The sequence below is a fragment of the Acomys minous genome (genome assembly GCF_964271855.1).
Source record: "Acomys minous genome assembly, chromosome: 10".
Lineage (NCBI taxonomy): Eukaryota > Metazoa > Chordata > Mammalia > Rodentia > Muridae > Acomys > Acomys minous.
Genome location: NC_140491.1, coordinates 74,439,905 through 74,452,730, shown reverse-complemented (window position 1 = coordinate 74,452,730; position 12,826 = coordinate 74,439,905). Strand labels below are relative to the sequence as shown.

General features: G+C 40.7%; 1 protein-coding gene across 1 annotated transcript; it reads right to left on the bottom strand.

Annotated features, from left to right (window-relative positions):
• Positions 1-3,355: 3,355 nt before the first annotated feature.
• On the bottom strand, positions 3,356-4,282 carry LOC311607302 (olfactory receptor 1Q1-like; the record flags this gene model as incomplete). Its single annotated transcript, XM_084798969.1, has 1 exon — positions 3,356-4,282. The coding sequence occupies one exon, from the start codon at positions 4,280-4,282 to the stop codon at positions 3,356-3,358; it is 927 nt and encodes a 308-aa protein (XP_084655095.1).
• Between the last annotated feature and the right edge of the window lie 8,544 nt (positions 4,283-12,826).

Sequence of the window (12,826 nt, the reverse complement as noted above, 5' to 3'; positions counted from 1 at the left end):
AGAGAAAAGAGAAACTGTGGGCAGGAGAATCTCTGTGACAAGCTGTAGACCTAAGTCAGGGTATGCTCCTGGGATGATATGAGAGGGACTCTAGTAGAGACTCCTAGTAGCAGGGACCATAGAGTCTGAAGAGGACGCCTTCTAACTAGACAAGTCTCCTAGTAAAGTGAGGGAAAAGCCAAGACACCCACAAAAACTTTAACCCAAATTTACCCTGCCTACAAGATGTGCAGGGATAAGGATAGAACAGGTAGAGCAGAGACTGAGTGAACATCCGAACAATGCCCGGCCCAACCCAAGACCAATCCCATGGGAGAGAGTCAACCCCTGATGCTATTAACAGTACTCTGCTATACTTGCAGACAACAGATTAGCAGAGTTGTCCTCTTAGAGGCTCTACCTAGGAGCACATTAAAACAGATGCTGAGACACACTGCCAAACATTGGGCAAAGTGTAGGCAGTCTTGTGGAAAAGTGGGGGGGGGGGGGAAGGAAAAAGGCCCTGACCAAGATAGGAAAGATGTTTTCTTCAAGGCTGTCAAATATAAATAGCCAAAACCACTAAGAATGTAACATTTATATAATTCCTGATTGTGTCATTGTTCTTTTTGCTATAGATAAGCTATTGTATATATGTTTAATAATATAATTATATATGTAAAAATAAATAAATAAATAAATAAAAATACTCCATTATATACATGCATATTACATACATACACACAAATATATACTATATGTGCATATATATAATGTATTGTATAGTTGTGTCTCTGTAAAATTACTATGAGTAAATTAAATTTTTTAATTAGAAAGAAAAGTAAAAAGAACCTGGAGATAACATGAACTTCATAGGAAGTCCAACAGAGATAACTAACCAGAGCCCAGAGGGGCTTGCTGAGACTGATGCACCAACCAAGTCCTTGCATGGACAGGACATAGGCCCTCTACAAGGACGTAACTGATGGGCAGCTCAGGCTTCATGTGGGGCCTCTAGTCAAGGGAGTAGGGCTGTCTCTGGTGTGGACTCTTCTGCCAGCTTTCTGATCACTTCCCCTGGCACGACTGCATTGCCAGGCCACAGCGGAAGAGGACAAGCTCAGTCCTGATGTGAGTTGATGAACTGGGGTGGATAGGAAGGGGAGCTCCTCTTTTCTGAGGAACAGGGAACAGAGGAGCGGGGAGAGGAAGGGAAGGTGGGACTGGCAGGTGAGGAGGGCTGGGCCTATAACCAGGATGTAAAGTAAATAAATAAATTAAAAAGAAATGTTTTAACTTACATTTTCAGTTCAATTTTATTTGTTCTATATTATTTTTTTGTGTGTATGTGGCAGCTACTTAATTAAAACTAATAAAATGAGAGATGGAATAAAATAAATATAAACTAAAAAAGATTTATGCTTTTGCTAGAATAAAGCTTCTGTTATATTACACCAAGTCTTCACAAGTTTAGTTCCTTCTCAGTTCAGTGTCCCAACTGATTGTGTCTGAGAGGTGATGCTTCATCTAGACAGATGGGCTGGTCAGCCACGCCTACATTTTATGACCAGTCTCCTGGGAGGCTCTCCTCATAGTCTTCTGGTGAGATTGAAACTTTAACATTTTAGAAGATCTTCTGGCTTTTGACTTCATTCCCCATGCTCATCAAAAACCAGTCAACAGACAATCATCCAGTGCAAATTCTGTGTATCAGGTACTCGGCTTGGACAATGAGAGTATCAGCTATGTGTAAATGGAGTGTCTTGAAAAGAATATCAAAGTGGAAGAGTGGTACACTTAGTTCTGGACATCCAGTAGATTCTGATCCCGATAAATATTATTATGTCCTTCCCAGGTTATTGAGTTGTTGCCATAATGTTCTTGTGTACAGTTTACTCTTGTTCATTCAAATGCTGATTTCTCCACTATCTGGTTTCAATCTGGACATTGCATTGTGATGTTTATTCTAAGTATCTCCTGTTTCAGGTTTGTTTAACCATATCACCATTTGCTCTCTGTGTTGCCAATAAAAACCAACTAGCCAATGTTGAACAATAACAGAGAATAGGGTGGGACATCCTGGTGAGTAAAAGGAGGAGGGAGAGAGAGAAGGAAGTAGAGGATGGAGCCAGGAAGAGAAGATCTGGAAACATTGGGAGAAATGAACCCAGCCTAAGAAATGATTTAAAAAGCAAGAATAGTGTGGGAAATCTGAATGGGAGGAAATTATCTAGCTTGGAGGTTTAGGATGGAATAATTATTGCACGGCATTGTGCTATAGGCTAATAAAATAGATCCTAGCCTCTCTGTATGGTTCTTTGGATGTAAAACTGATTAAGGGGTAATGGATGGTTTTACTAAAATAATTCATTATTAAATATTAATAATCCTTCAATAGAGAGTAGTTAAGCTATTTTATCCGTCTCACAGAAACTCCTCAAAGATACAAGCACTAGTACTGCCCTCATGGTACCCCTGGCAGCTAGAAAATGTGAAAATGACTAGTTCTTAGCCAATCACAATGTACCATTACACTTTGAATTAGACGTAGTGGTGCAAGGCATATGCGAACAGGTCTGGCAGTGTCTAATTTCCAGGTCTTCTGGGTTGTGCCCAGTGACTGCTGCTGTAAGTGTTGGTGGAGTATAAGTCTTCTCACATAGCAGCTTGGAGATTACAGCAATGGTCGCTAAAGTCTCATTCTAGGCTGTGGCTTTGCCTGTGTGCATTACACGGTCTTTCTGTTCTTGGCTATTTTAGAATCTGACACCTGAACCCTTTTAGAAACTTCCTCTGCAAATCGCCCAGACTCACTTTCTATGAACACTGAGAATCACTACTCTTTGTTTAACTGTGGGCCTATGGATCATCTTAAATTTCAGTGAACCCTGTGCTGGTGTTTTACATTAAGCACACAGCAGTTCCCTTTGTTTGTGTACTTTGTGCTTAAGAAATACTCTCTTAAGTAAAATAGTATCTTACTGTCACAATGTGGCCTTTTAAGATATTACCTTACTTAAGGTACAATACCTAATGAGAAAATCCTTAATATGTATTCAATGTAGAGCATTTATTTTTAAAATTATTTCTTTCAGTGCTAGAGGTTGAAGCTAAGATCCTGTGCATTCTAAACAAGTGCCCTACTGGCTTACATACCCAGTGCCCTCCCTTTTAATTATTTTGTTGCAGGGTCTAACTAAGTCACTCAAGATAGTCTTGGACTCTCTAGCCCAGGCAGGCTTTGAACCTATAATCCTCCTGACTCAGCCGTTTTGGGTTATTCTAAAGGAAGCAGATTTGTCAAGGACAAAATGATTTTCCTAGTGTAGTAGTTAATATTTGGAATGTTGTTTGAGGTTTGAGCCAGAGAGAAGGGTTAGAGCCTTCTCATCCATCTCCTGAAGGCTTCTTTGATGTCCCCATTCCGCAGGCTGTAGATGAAGGGGTTCAACATAGGAGTCACCACTGTGTACATGACAGTCACAATGCGCCCTTTGGCTACCGAGTAGCTGGAAAGGGGCCGGAAATAGACCCATGTGAGGGTGCCATAGAATATGGACACCACAGTGAGGTGTGAGCCACAAGTAGAAAAGGATTTCCACTTCCCATTGGCAGAGGGAACCTGGAGAACTGCTGAGATGATGAAGGCATAGGAGGCGATGATGAAGAGCAGAGCTCCATCAATGATGATGACGCCTTCTGTATGAATCATCAAGGTGTTGAGCTGGGTGCTGGTGCAGGAGATCTTCATCAGAGGATAGAGGTCGCAGAAGAAGTGGGCGATCCTGTTATCTGCACAAAAGACCAGTCTGCCCATGAGGCAGGTGTGCAGCAAGGCATGAAGATGGGAGAGGACATGGCATAGAGCCACCATCTGCACACACAGCGTTCCAGTCAGTATTGTTGGGTAGCGGAGAGGGTGACAGACGGCCACGTACCTGTCATAGGCCATCACGGCTAGGAGGAAATTTTCCATGGCTGCAAAGCAAATGAAGAAATAAGTTTGGGCTAAACAGCCCATGTAGGAGATGGTCTTTGTAGAGGAGAAGATGTTTTGTAGCATCTTGGGAACTGTGGTGGATGTGAAGCAGATGTCTGCCAATGCCAGGTTACTGAGGAAGATGTACATGGGAGAGTGGAGATGAGGAGAAGAGATGATAAGCACAAGGATGAAAAAATTGCCAGAAATGTTGATTAAATACATGAGTAGAAAGAGAAGGAAGAGAGGAATTTGCTCATCTGGGTGAGTAGAGATGCCCAAAAGAACAAAGTGTGACATGCTGGTCCAGCTGCTGTTGTCCATCTGTTATCACAAGAGCAGAAAAGATAATCTTTATTCCTTGGAAATATGATCAAACTGTTTAGGAGCCCTTAACAATGTACCACAATACAAAATACACATGGAACTGAGAAAAGGATTGAGCACTTAATAATTTTTCATTATTTTTAACATTATCACTGTCACCAGAGTTAACATTTATAGATCATCTTTCTTGAATCAGGGTCTTTGACACTATCATATTTAAATATTACAATTACCTTATGAAGCAACCATCATCATCATCATCATCACCACCACCATCATCATCATCACCATCATTATGTATTTTACAAATTAGAAGGCACAGAGAGTTTAAGCTCAGAAAGGTCACATTTCAATTTATATCATGTTTACCAGTTTCCAAAGGCTGTGCTGTTAAACACTATATGATGTGACTCTCTAAGCTAAAACCAGGCTACCTTATTCATGACAGTAGACCTATGGATGGGATACACATCCAAGGAACCTGTCTGCAGAAGGGAATGTCAGAGTTCATATGGGTCAGCAGTTCTCAGTCTAGAAGCTGTGCACAGGGGCATCCTTGCTGGTGCCCAAAGATCTCTCACATAGTACAGATTGTTTTATAAGAATGTGTTCCCATCTTCATAATTTTCATATACTTCTCCCCTAAATGGCTGCCTTCAGCTGTCCTGCCTCATGTCTAACAAAGGAAAGGCAAACAGTAATAGAATTTGTGCTCACTTTACAAAGCTACTTTAGCAATAAATAATACTCATTTTTGGATACATAGAATTAGCTTGAAAAAAGCTCATTGTCCCATTAGATGTCTTGGTCTACATTTTTCTTACAGCTGCTGTCATTCACATCTACTTGTTCCACATCAGGATTCAACTGACTTGGATACTTGAAAAAAAATGTATACTTGAAAAATTTTCCAAAGAGGAAAAGGCAGGATTTTGCTGCATGTGGAATACTACAAATCCACACAAATGAGATGATGCATAGATGTTGAATTAGATATTATAAGCAATCCTGAGACAATTTAGTGTGTGCAAGAGGATGCACAGAGCCTCTATGCAAATATTATTCCTTTTTATATCTACATATTTTGGTATCCTATATATCCTGAAAGAAATGGACAACTCTATCTGTTTACCACTTAAAATTTTATAATATGCTACTATCTGAAATTAATGTTTTGTATAGATAAAAAATAGAGGTAAGTAGGTGACTTCCATATAGAAGGTAATAATATATAATTTGTTACTAATAACTGCTATAATAACTCAATTCAGATGATTTTTTCTGACAATTTATAACAAAATTTCATGGTCATAAGAAGCTAAAAACATATCCTTTGTTGCAGAAAGTAAAGTAGATAATTATGAAAGACTTTCACTCAAAGAGTAATTATCCTGAGGTAAAATATGTATTTGGATTCATTGCTGGTGGGAATGCAAACTAGTACAACTACTTTGGAAATCTATCTTGTGCTATCTCAGAAAAATGGGAATAGGGCTTCCTCAAGACCCAGCTATTCCACTCCTTGGAATATACCCAGAAGATGCTCCAGCACACAGCAAGAACATTTGCTCAACCATGTTCATAGCAGCCTTATTCATAATAGCCAGAACATGGAAACAGCCTAAGTGTCCCTCAATAGAAGAATGGATAAAGAAACTGTGGTACATATACACTATGGAAATACTATTCAGCTATTAAAAACAAGGAATTCCCAAAATTTGTGGATAAATGGATTGAGCTAGAAATGATCATAATGAGTGAGTTAACCCAGAAGCAGAAAGACTCAAATGGTATATACTCACTTATATCTGCATATTAGCCCAAGGGGCATGTCCCACGAAAGCCTTCACTTACCAGGAAACTGAGACAGAGGGGAGGACATTCTAGTGGGACTCTAGATGAGAGAAGCATGGGAGAATGGCAAAGTAGAAGGATCCAGAGGGTCCTAAAAGCCTACAAGTAGAACATTATGATAGGCAGATTTGGGCACAGGGGTCCCGCTCAAACTAAGGCACCAGCCAAGGACAATACAGGCGGTAAACCTTAAACCCCTACCCAGATCTAGCCAATGGACAGAACACTCTCCACAGTAGAGTGGAGAGTGGGATATTACTTTCTCACATACTCTGGTGCCTCACCTTTGACCATGTCCCCTGGAGGGGGAGACCTGGTGGCACTCAGAGGAAGGACAGCAGGTTACCAAGAAGAGACTTGATACCCTATGAACATATACAGGGGGAGGTAATCCCCCTCAGGAACAGTCATAGGGGAGGGGAATAAGGGGAAAATGGGAAGGAGGGAAGAATGGGAGGATACAAGGGATAGGATAACCATTGAGATGTAACAAGAATAAATTAATAAAGGAGAAAAAAAAGTAAAAAAATATGTATTGAGAAAATTGAAAGCACGTGTTTAAACAGAACTTTTAGTAGTAATCTTATTCTTTCATTTAAAGTGTGGTGGTCATGGCAACTCTGTGATGAAAGCATTATCTCTGTTGTATATCTGAAGATGTTGGATCTCAAAGAGTTTCACAATATGCTCAAAGACAGATCAGTAAGTGGTGAAACTGTAATTTAGATACATTGCATCTGATCTCAAAGCCTGCATTCCTAACTTCTGATTATCCACCCCCTTAAGTGTTCCCTCCTAATTCCTATTTATACTTCTCATTTTGCATTTGTATTGTGCTACTGTATACATTAGCTAGATAAGTGCACATTCACACATATATACCCACTCACACAAATGTATATATGTGTATGTGTGTCACATGCATATATGTGTGTTTAGGCCTCATTATAAAGCTAAAGATTTATATATTCTTGTTTCTCCTGTTAAATTCATGCTATTGAGGATAAGAGCATTGAGTGAAATTCCCCAAGGTCACTTTGAATAGGGGTAGAAACAGGGAGAGGAGAATGTGGTGTAGTTGGGGAGGTGGGAAGCCAAGAATCTTAATTTTTGTTTGTTTATTTATAATTGATTCAGATTATATCTCAACTGTTAGCCCCCTTGCTTTTATCTTCCCATTCCTGCCTTTCCTCCCTCTTCTGCCCCATTCCTCTCCCCTAGATCTCTGACAGATGGGGACCTCCTCCCCAACCATATGACCACAGCTTATCAGGTCTCATCCCAATGGCTTGCTTCCATTTCCTCTGGGTGCCTGCCGGGCTGCCCCACCAACGGAGAAGTGATCAAATTTTAAATGGGGTTCAGAGAAACAAAGAGCAACATGGCTTGTGAGGATGTACCTAGGAAACAGGACATGTAGGTTTAGTCCCATGTTTACCAGTAAAATGGTCTAAGACTTTGGGGAAGGCACCTGTTTTCCTTGTCTGGGAAATGGAGATCGTACCTGGTTGGAGTAAAAACTCCATATCACGAAGTCTACAGAGGGAGAGGTTCCTTACAAGCTCTAGGAAAGCAGCGTGAAGCTGTATTTATAATGGCCCCAGAAACCTGGGCTTCCTGTCACAAAGCTGTTTCTGTTATTTCTGCCACTTCATCCACAAACTGCGGTTTGCAAATAGAGGAGGCATTTTTATACCATAGTTAAGCCTGCCCAACTTAACTTTCCCCATTTTTCATTGTTAAGTCCTAGTAGAGGGAAGAAAGGATGCTGACTGTTAAAGAGAAAACAATGTGGACTGCCATGTGTAAGCTTCACTTCTGGGCTGCTCAACCCCATTCCCACGTAGACACTTCCTCAAATCATTGACTCTTTCTGCGTTTTTTTTTTTTAAAAGCTATTTTTCTGACTCGGAAATATTCTATGGAAAAATCTTAGCTTTGTAAACCATCTGTGTTCTTCTGCGAGTAAATTTTTCAGGTGGAGATAAAAGCTTGACAACAGCAGCATAGCTGAGAGTAGAGGGAAGACAGATTAAGAAAGGAGTTAACACGCAAAAGATGATGGAGTAAAAAACAAAACTTCATAGCACTTACGTTATTGCCCAATAGAGCGGGTCTCTGCCAAGTGCCTGTCATTAGCATTACCTAATGTGCCCACAAGTGCTGTGTGATGGTGCACAGCCCTGTGAGTTTGCACCACGTTACTGTAGACTCTCAGACAGACTGGAAAGGGCTGAACCAGGCACTTCCATCTCTCCTTGGACTATTTGTCATCATGTCTTGTTTTGACAGATGTACAGAGCCAGCCACTGAGGGAAGACCAAGGAAATGATCCAGAATAAGAGAAAGAAAATCATCAGACAGGAGTGGAGGGTAAGGAGCTCCAGGGGTGTCACACTAGACTTTTTATGTGGAGGAGGTCAGGACTAGATGTACTGCATGCTGGAGCTTTTAATCACAAGCCTCTGCATGAATTTTACCTGGTTCTCCCTAGTCGCCAGTCACAAGTGTGTCACTGTCCACAAGTGCTGCTTTCTCTGGGGAGTAGGACCAATAAGGCAATGTTTGCAATGTTGCTGTTGTGCTGGCTTGGTCCCAGGAGCCCTGAAGAGGGATCCCTTAGAAACCCACATATGGTCAAGGCAGGGATGGGAGTCTCTCTTCCCTGAGTTCTTTAAAATATTAGGCTCTTGCTTTGCTCCCATTTAAGTAGCAAACACATTTTAGAAAAAGAATTAATAGTAAAATATTCATCAAGAAAAAGGTTAGTCTGTTTCTACCCTCTGTATTCATTCCAGGGGTAATCAATCACTGCTCACATTTGGCAGGTACCATTTTAGACACTTCTCTATGCACAGGAGAATGTGTGAAAATTTATACAAATCCCAGAATGCACATAGTGGCTCACAACCATCTATAACTCCTGTTCCAGAGAATCTGATGTTTTGTATGACCTCTGTGGGCTACTGCATGTGTGTGGCTCACATAAATAGACTCAGGTACACATAGATACACACAAAAATGAATATTTTAAAAGGCATTTATTTTTGGAGCTTTTTTCCTCATAAGTAAATTATGGACATCCTGTGGCAAAATCAGGTCTAGATTATTGTTTTAAAAATATTTCACAGAATGTTCTTTGTATAGAAATAATAATTGTTTCCTTATTCATGCTTCTTATTGCTATTTCTCTGTCTATGAATAGACTGCTACAATGAATCTTCGTTTACAGGTAGTTTTGTCTACAATGTGCTGCACAAATACACTTGATATAAATATAGCTACATTCCTGTAGCCCAAGCTGGGCTTCAATTTGTTTTATAGCTGAGGATGACTTTGAGCTTCTATCCTCCTTCCTCTATGTCCAAGTGTTCAAATTGTACATACACACCACTGTGCCCAAAGCCAACCTTGGTTTTAAACAACATTTGTTTAGGACCTATTATGCATAGACATCATTAGTCCTTAAGCACTATGCTTACATTTCTAAGTTTTGACAAGAGACACAGGATCTGGTTAATACATTTGTTAAAATGTCATATGAAATGAGTGAATTAAATTTAAAATTAAATTTAAAGTTAGATCTTATTTTTCCATACTTGGGGGATATTCTTTTCTTTTTTTTTTTAAAGTATTCACTATAATTTTAATTTGAGAAGACAATTTTAACATAACATTTCAGACCTACCTCAGAAAGTCTTATGTTTCTTTCTTTTTTGGGGGGGGGATTTCCTTGCATTTGTTTCCTGTGAATTCTGAGATAAATGGCCTGAGTGCCTGTAATAGAACCTTGGGATCAACAAGACAAAGGGATGAGCCTTTTTGACCCTGAGCTTTCATGAAGGTCAACATCTGCAGTAGAAATCATTCATTTACTCACTAGTTCCTACATTTATTTCTTCTTAGCTATATGATAGGTTCAGATGATGGTGCAGAGGAAGAAGGAGACCTGCCTTGGGCAGGAACAAGGCCTGGCAACACGCATGTGCAGAAAGGGGGCTTCATGTAGACACACCTGAGCAGGCCCAGAGACTGACTGTCCAGAGTCTGGTGACTTCATGATGGGAACCAAGGAGGAGGAGCCAAAGCAGCAGCAGCTAGCAGTTTGAGAGCCAATGGGACACTGGGAGGGGAGTGTAAAGGCATGCCCTATTTTAGCAATAAACAAGTCTGCTTCTGCCTCTTGCACGACTCCCTTTTATATATGAGAATAAGATAATAATAGATACAAGGTAGCAGATTTATGTTACATGAGGTTTATTAAGTGAGCATGAGGAGAGAAGGAAAAGGGAGAGGGGTCCAAGAGAGAGGGAGAGAGAGAGAGAGAGAGAGAGAGAGAGAGAGAGAGAGAGAGAGAGAGACAGAGACAGAGACAGAGACAGGAAGAGTAAGAAGAAGAAGTGAAAGAGAGAGAGACCTCATGGAAGGTCTATTCTGTTATATGGCCCTGGGCAGGGCCACGCCCCCATGGTAGGGAAGCAATGACTTTACAGGTAGGCAGATTGAAGCAGATCCTAACATTCCTACCTTTTCCAATAAGTAAAACATGAGGAATGTTGGATTGTTTCATATAAGTTAAAGTGTATAAATGTACATTTATTAGAAGCAGTTTTTGGCTGCCATGTAAGGGGAAAAGAGAGAAAAAAGGTAATAGCAACAAATGTCCAAAATGAAGGGGAAGGAAAAGTTCTGCCCTGAGAGTTTAAGGTAGAGGGCAGGCTATGTCTGCCATGTCCTGAGGCAGATAGGGACCGAGCAGTGCTGGGGAAACCTGGAGCTCTTTGTCCAGGGCCTAGAGTACACCATCTCGGTTCTTCGCAAATGGATAATGGGCGAAGTGAATAACAGGACAGTGGTAGGGGGGTTTAAAAAGCTGAAAGGTTGGCCAAGTTCTGGAAGAACAGGCTGTTGATTTGCTTCCCAGTGTCTGAGAACATCTGCAGCTGGGAAGGGTAACACAGGTCCAGCTAGCAGGAACAATGCAGGTCCAGCTGGTGTGATTTCCAAGGTTGGATGGGAGCACTTGTGGGTAGCTTCCTTGACGATGTCACAGATGTAGGAATTCTGTCAAGATACTGGAATATATATGTGGGCAGAAGACAAAGTTAATAGGTTAGGGAGAGAGTTCCCTTTAGTGTACATTTGAAACTCTTGGGAGAGCAAAGAGAAAAGGCTTGAAAATAAGGAAAGAGACAATGTTGACAATGTTTGAAAATTTTGGGAGAGCAAAGAAAAAGTTTGGGCACTGGAACTTCCTCCCATTTTACCCAATTGCTGGCAATAATTAAATTGCCTTAGTTTTGGATCTGTCCAAGTTTGGTTACAGAGGAGTGTAACCTTAGAAGTCCTTAATGTGGGCATCGAGATTTGAAATTTTCAGAAGGCATCCTAGAAAAGCATGTAGGAACAGGCATCTGGCCATTTTCCATGGGGAAGGTAAGGTCAGTAACCCACTAGGGCATCCCCCAAAATGGATAGTGACCCAAGGGACAGGTACAGACTTGTCAGCGCTGACCAGTGACCAAGATCACAGATTGGTGGCAGATGAGCTGGCCTGGAGATGTAGCTACCCAGTGCACTGGGATTTGGACAGTGGCTGAAGATGGCGAGGACAGCCGTGGGAAGAAAGCTACATCTGAAACCTCATCCAATGGGGATGAACCTAGTTGTAGGTCCATGAAGAGGTTGGGTACCTCTGCTCCCAGTGAACCAGTGGGTGTTGACAAAGGGAAGTGTTTACGCAGCTAGGAAAGGGGAATTTAGATGGTCTTGGGTGCAGAAATTTGGCAATCAGGTGGTTAGGGAGAGGGGAGTCCCAAAATCAGTAAAAAGGAGGAGCAAAAAGGAGACAAAATCCCACACCCTAAGATAAGCAATAGGTGAGAAACTGTTGATTAGTAGTGCTTACCTAGATTCTGTTTGACGTGAGAGGTGGGTTTTTTTTTTTTTTTGTAGCTTAGAAGAATCCTTTTAAGATTATAAAGAGAAATCTTTTTAATTTAAACTTTTGATAGGTGAAATTGCTTAAGCAATCACTTTCCTTTAGCTAAAAGAATGGTAACAAGGTAGACTATATCAAGACCTCACAGTTAAAAAGTTGGTCTCATGCAAATAAAGAGGACTGGGAAGGTATCTGACAACTGTTTATCTTTAACCTGAGATCTGCTAATAAGACAAACCTGTTTGTCTTTTAAATAAGAGATCTAGTATCTAGTAGTCTTAACTAGCTAATGAGTTGACCAATGATCTAACATCAGCTTAGCTGTCAATATTTTCGGAGACCTGAGAAGGATAAATTGTAATCTAAAGGAATGTGTATATTAATAAAAATGGCAGAGATGACCGGTTAAGTCATATCTCAGTAAATAGACAGTGTCCTGACCTCAACATAAAACTAAAGACACTAAATCTGTTAGAAGAAAAAGTGGAAAAGAGCCTAGAACACATTGGTACAGGAGACAACTTCCTGAACAGAACACCAACAGCCCAGGCCTTAAGGTCAACAATAAATAAATGGGACCTCATGAGGCTGAGAAGTTTCTGTAAGGCAGGAGACACTGTCAGCAGAGCAAAGCGACAGCCTACAGACTGGGAAAAGATCTTCACCAACCCTACATCTGACAAAGGTCTAACATCCAAAATATATAAAGATCTCAGGAAATTAAACACCACGAAACCAAATAACCC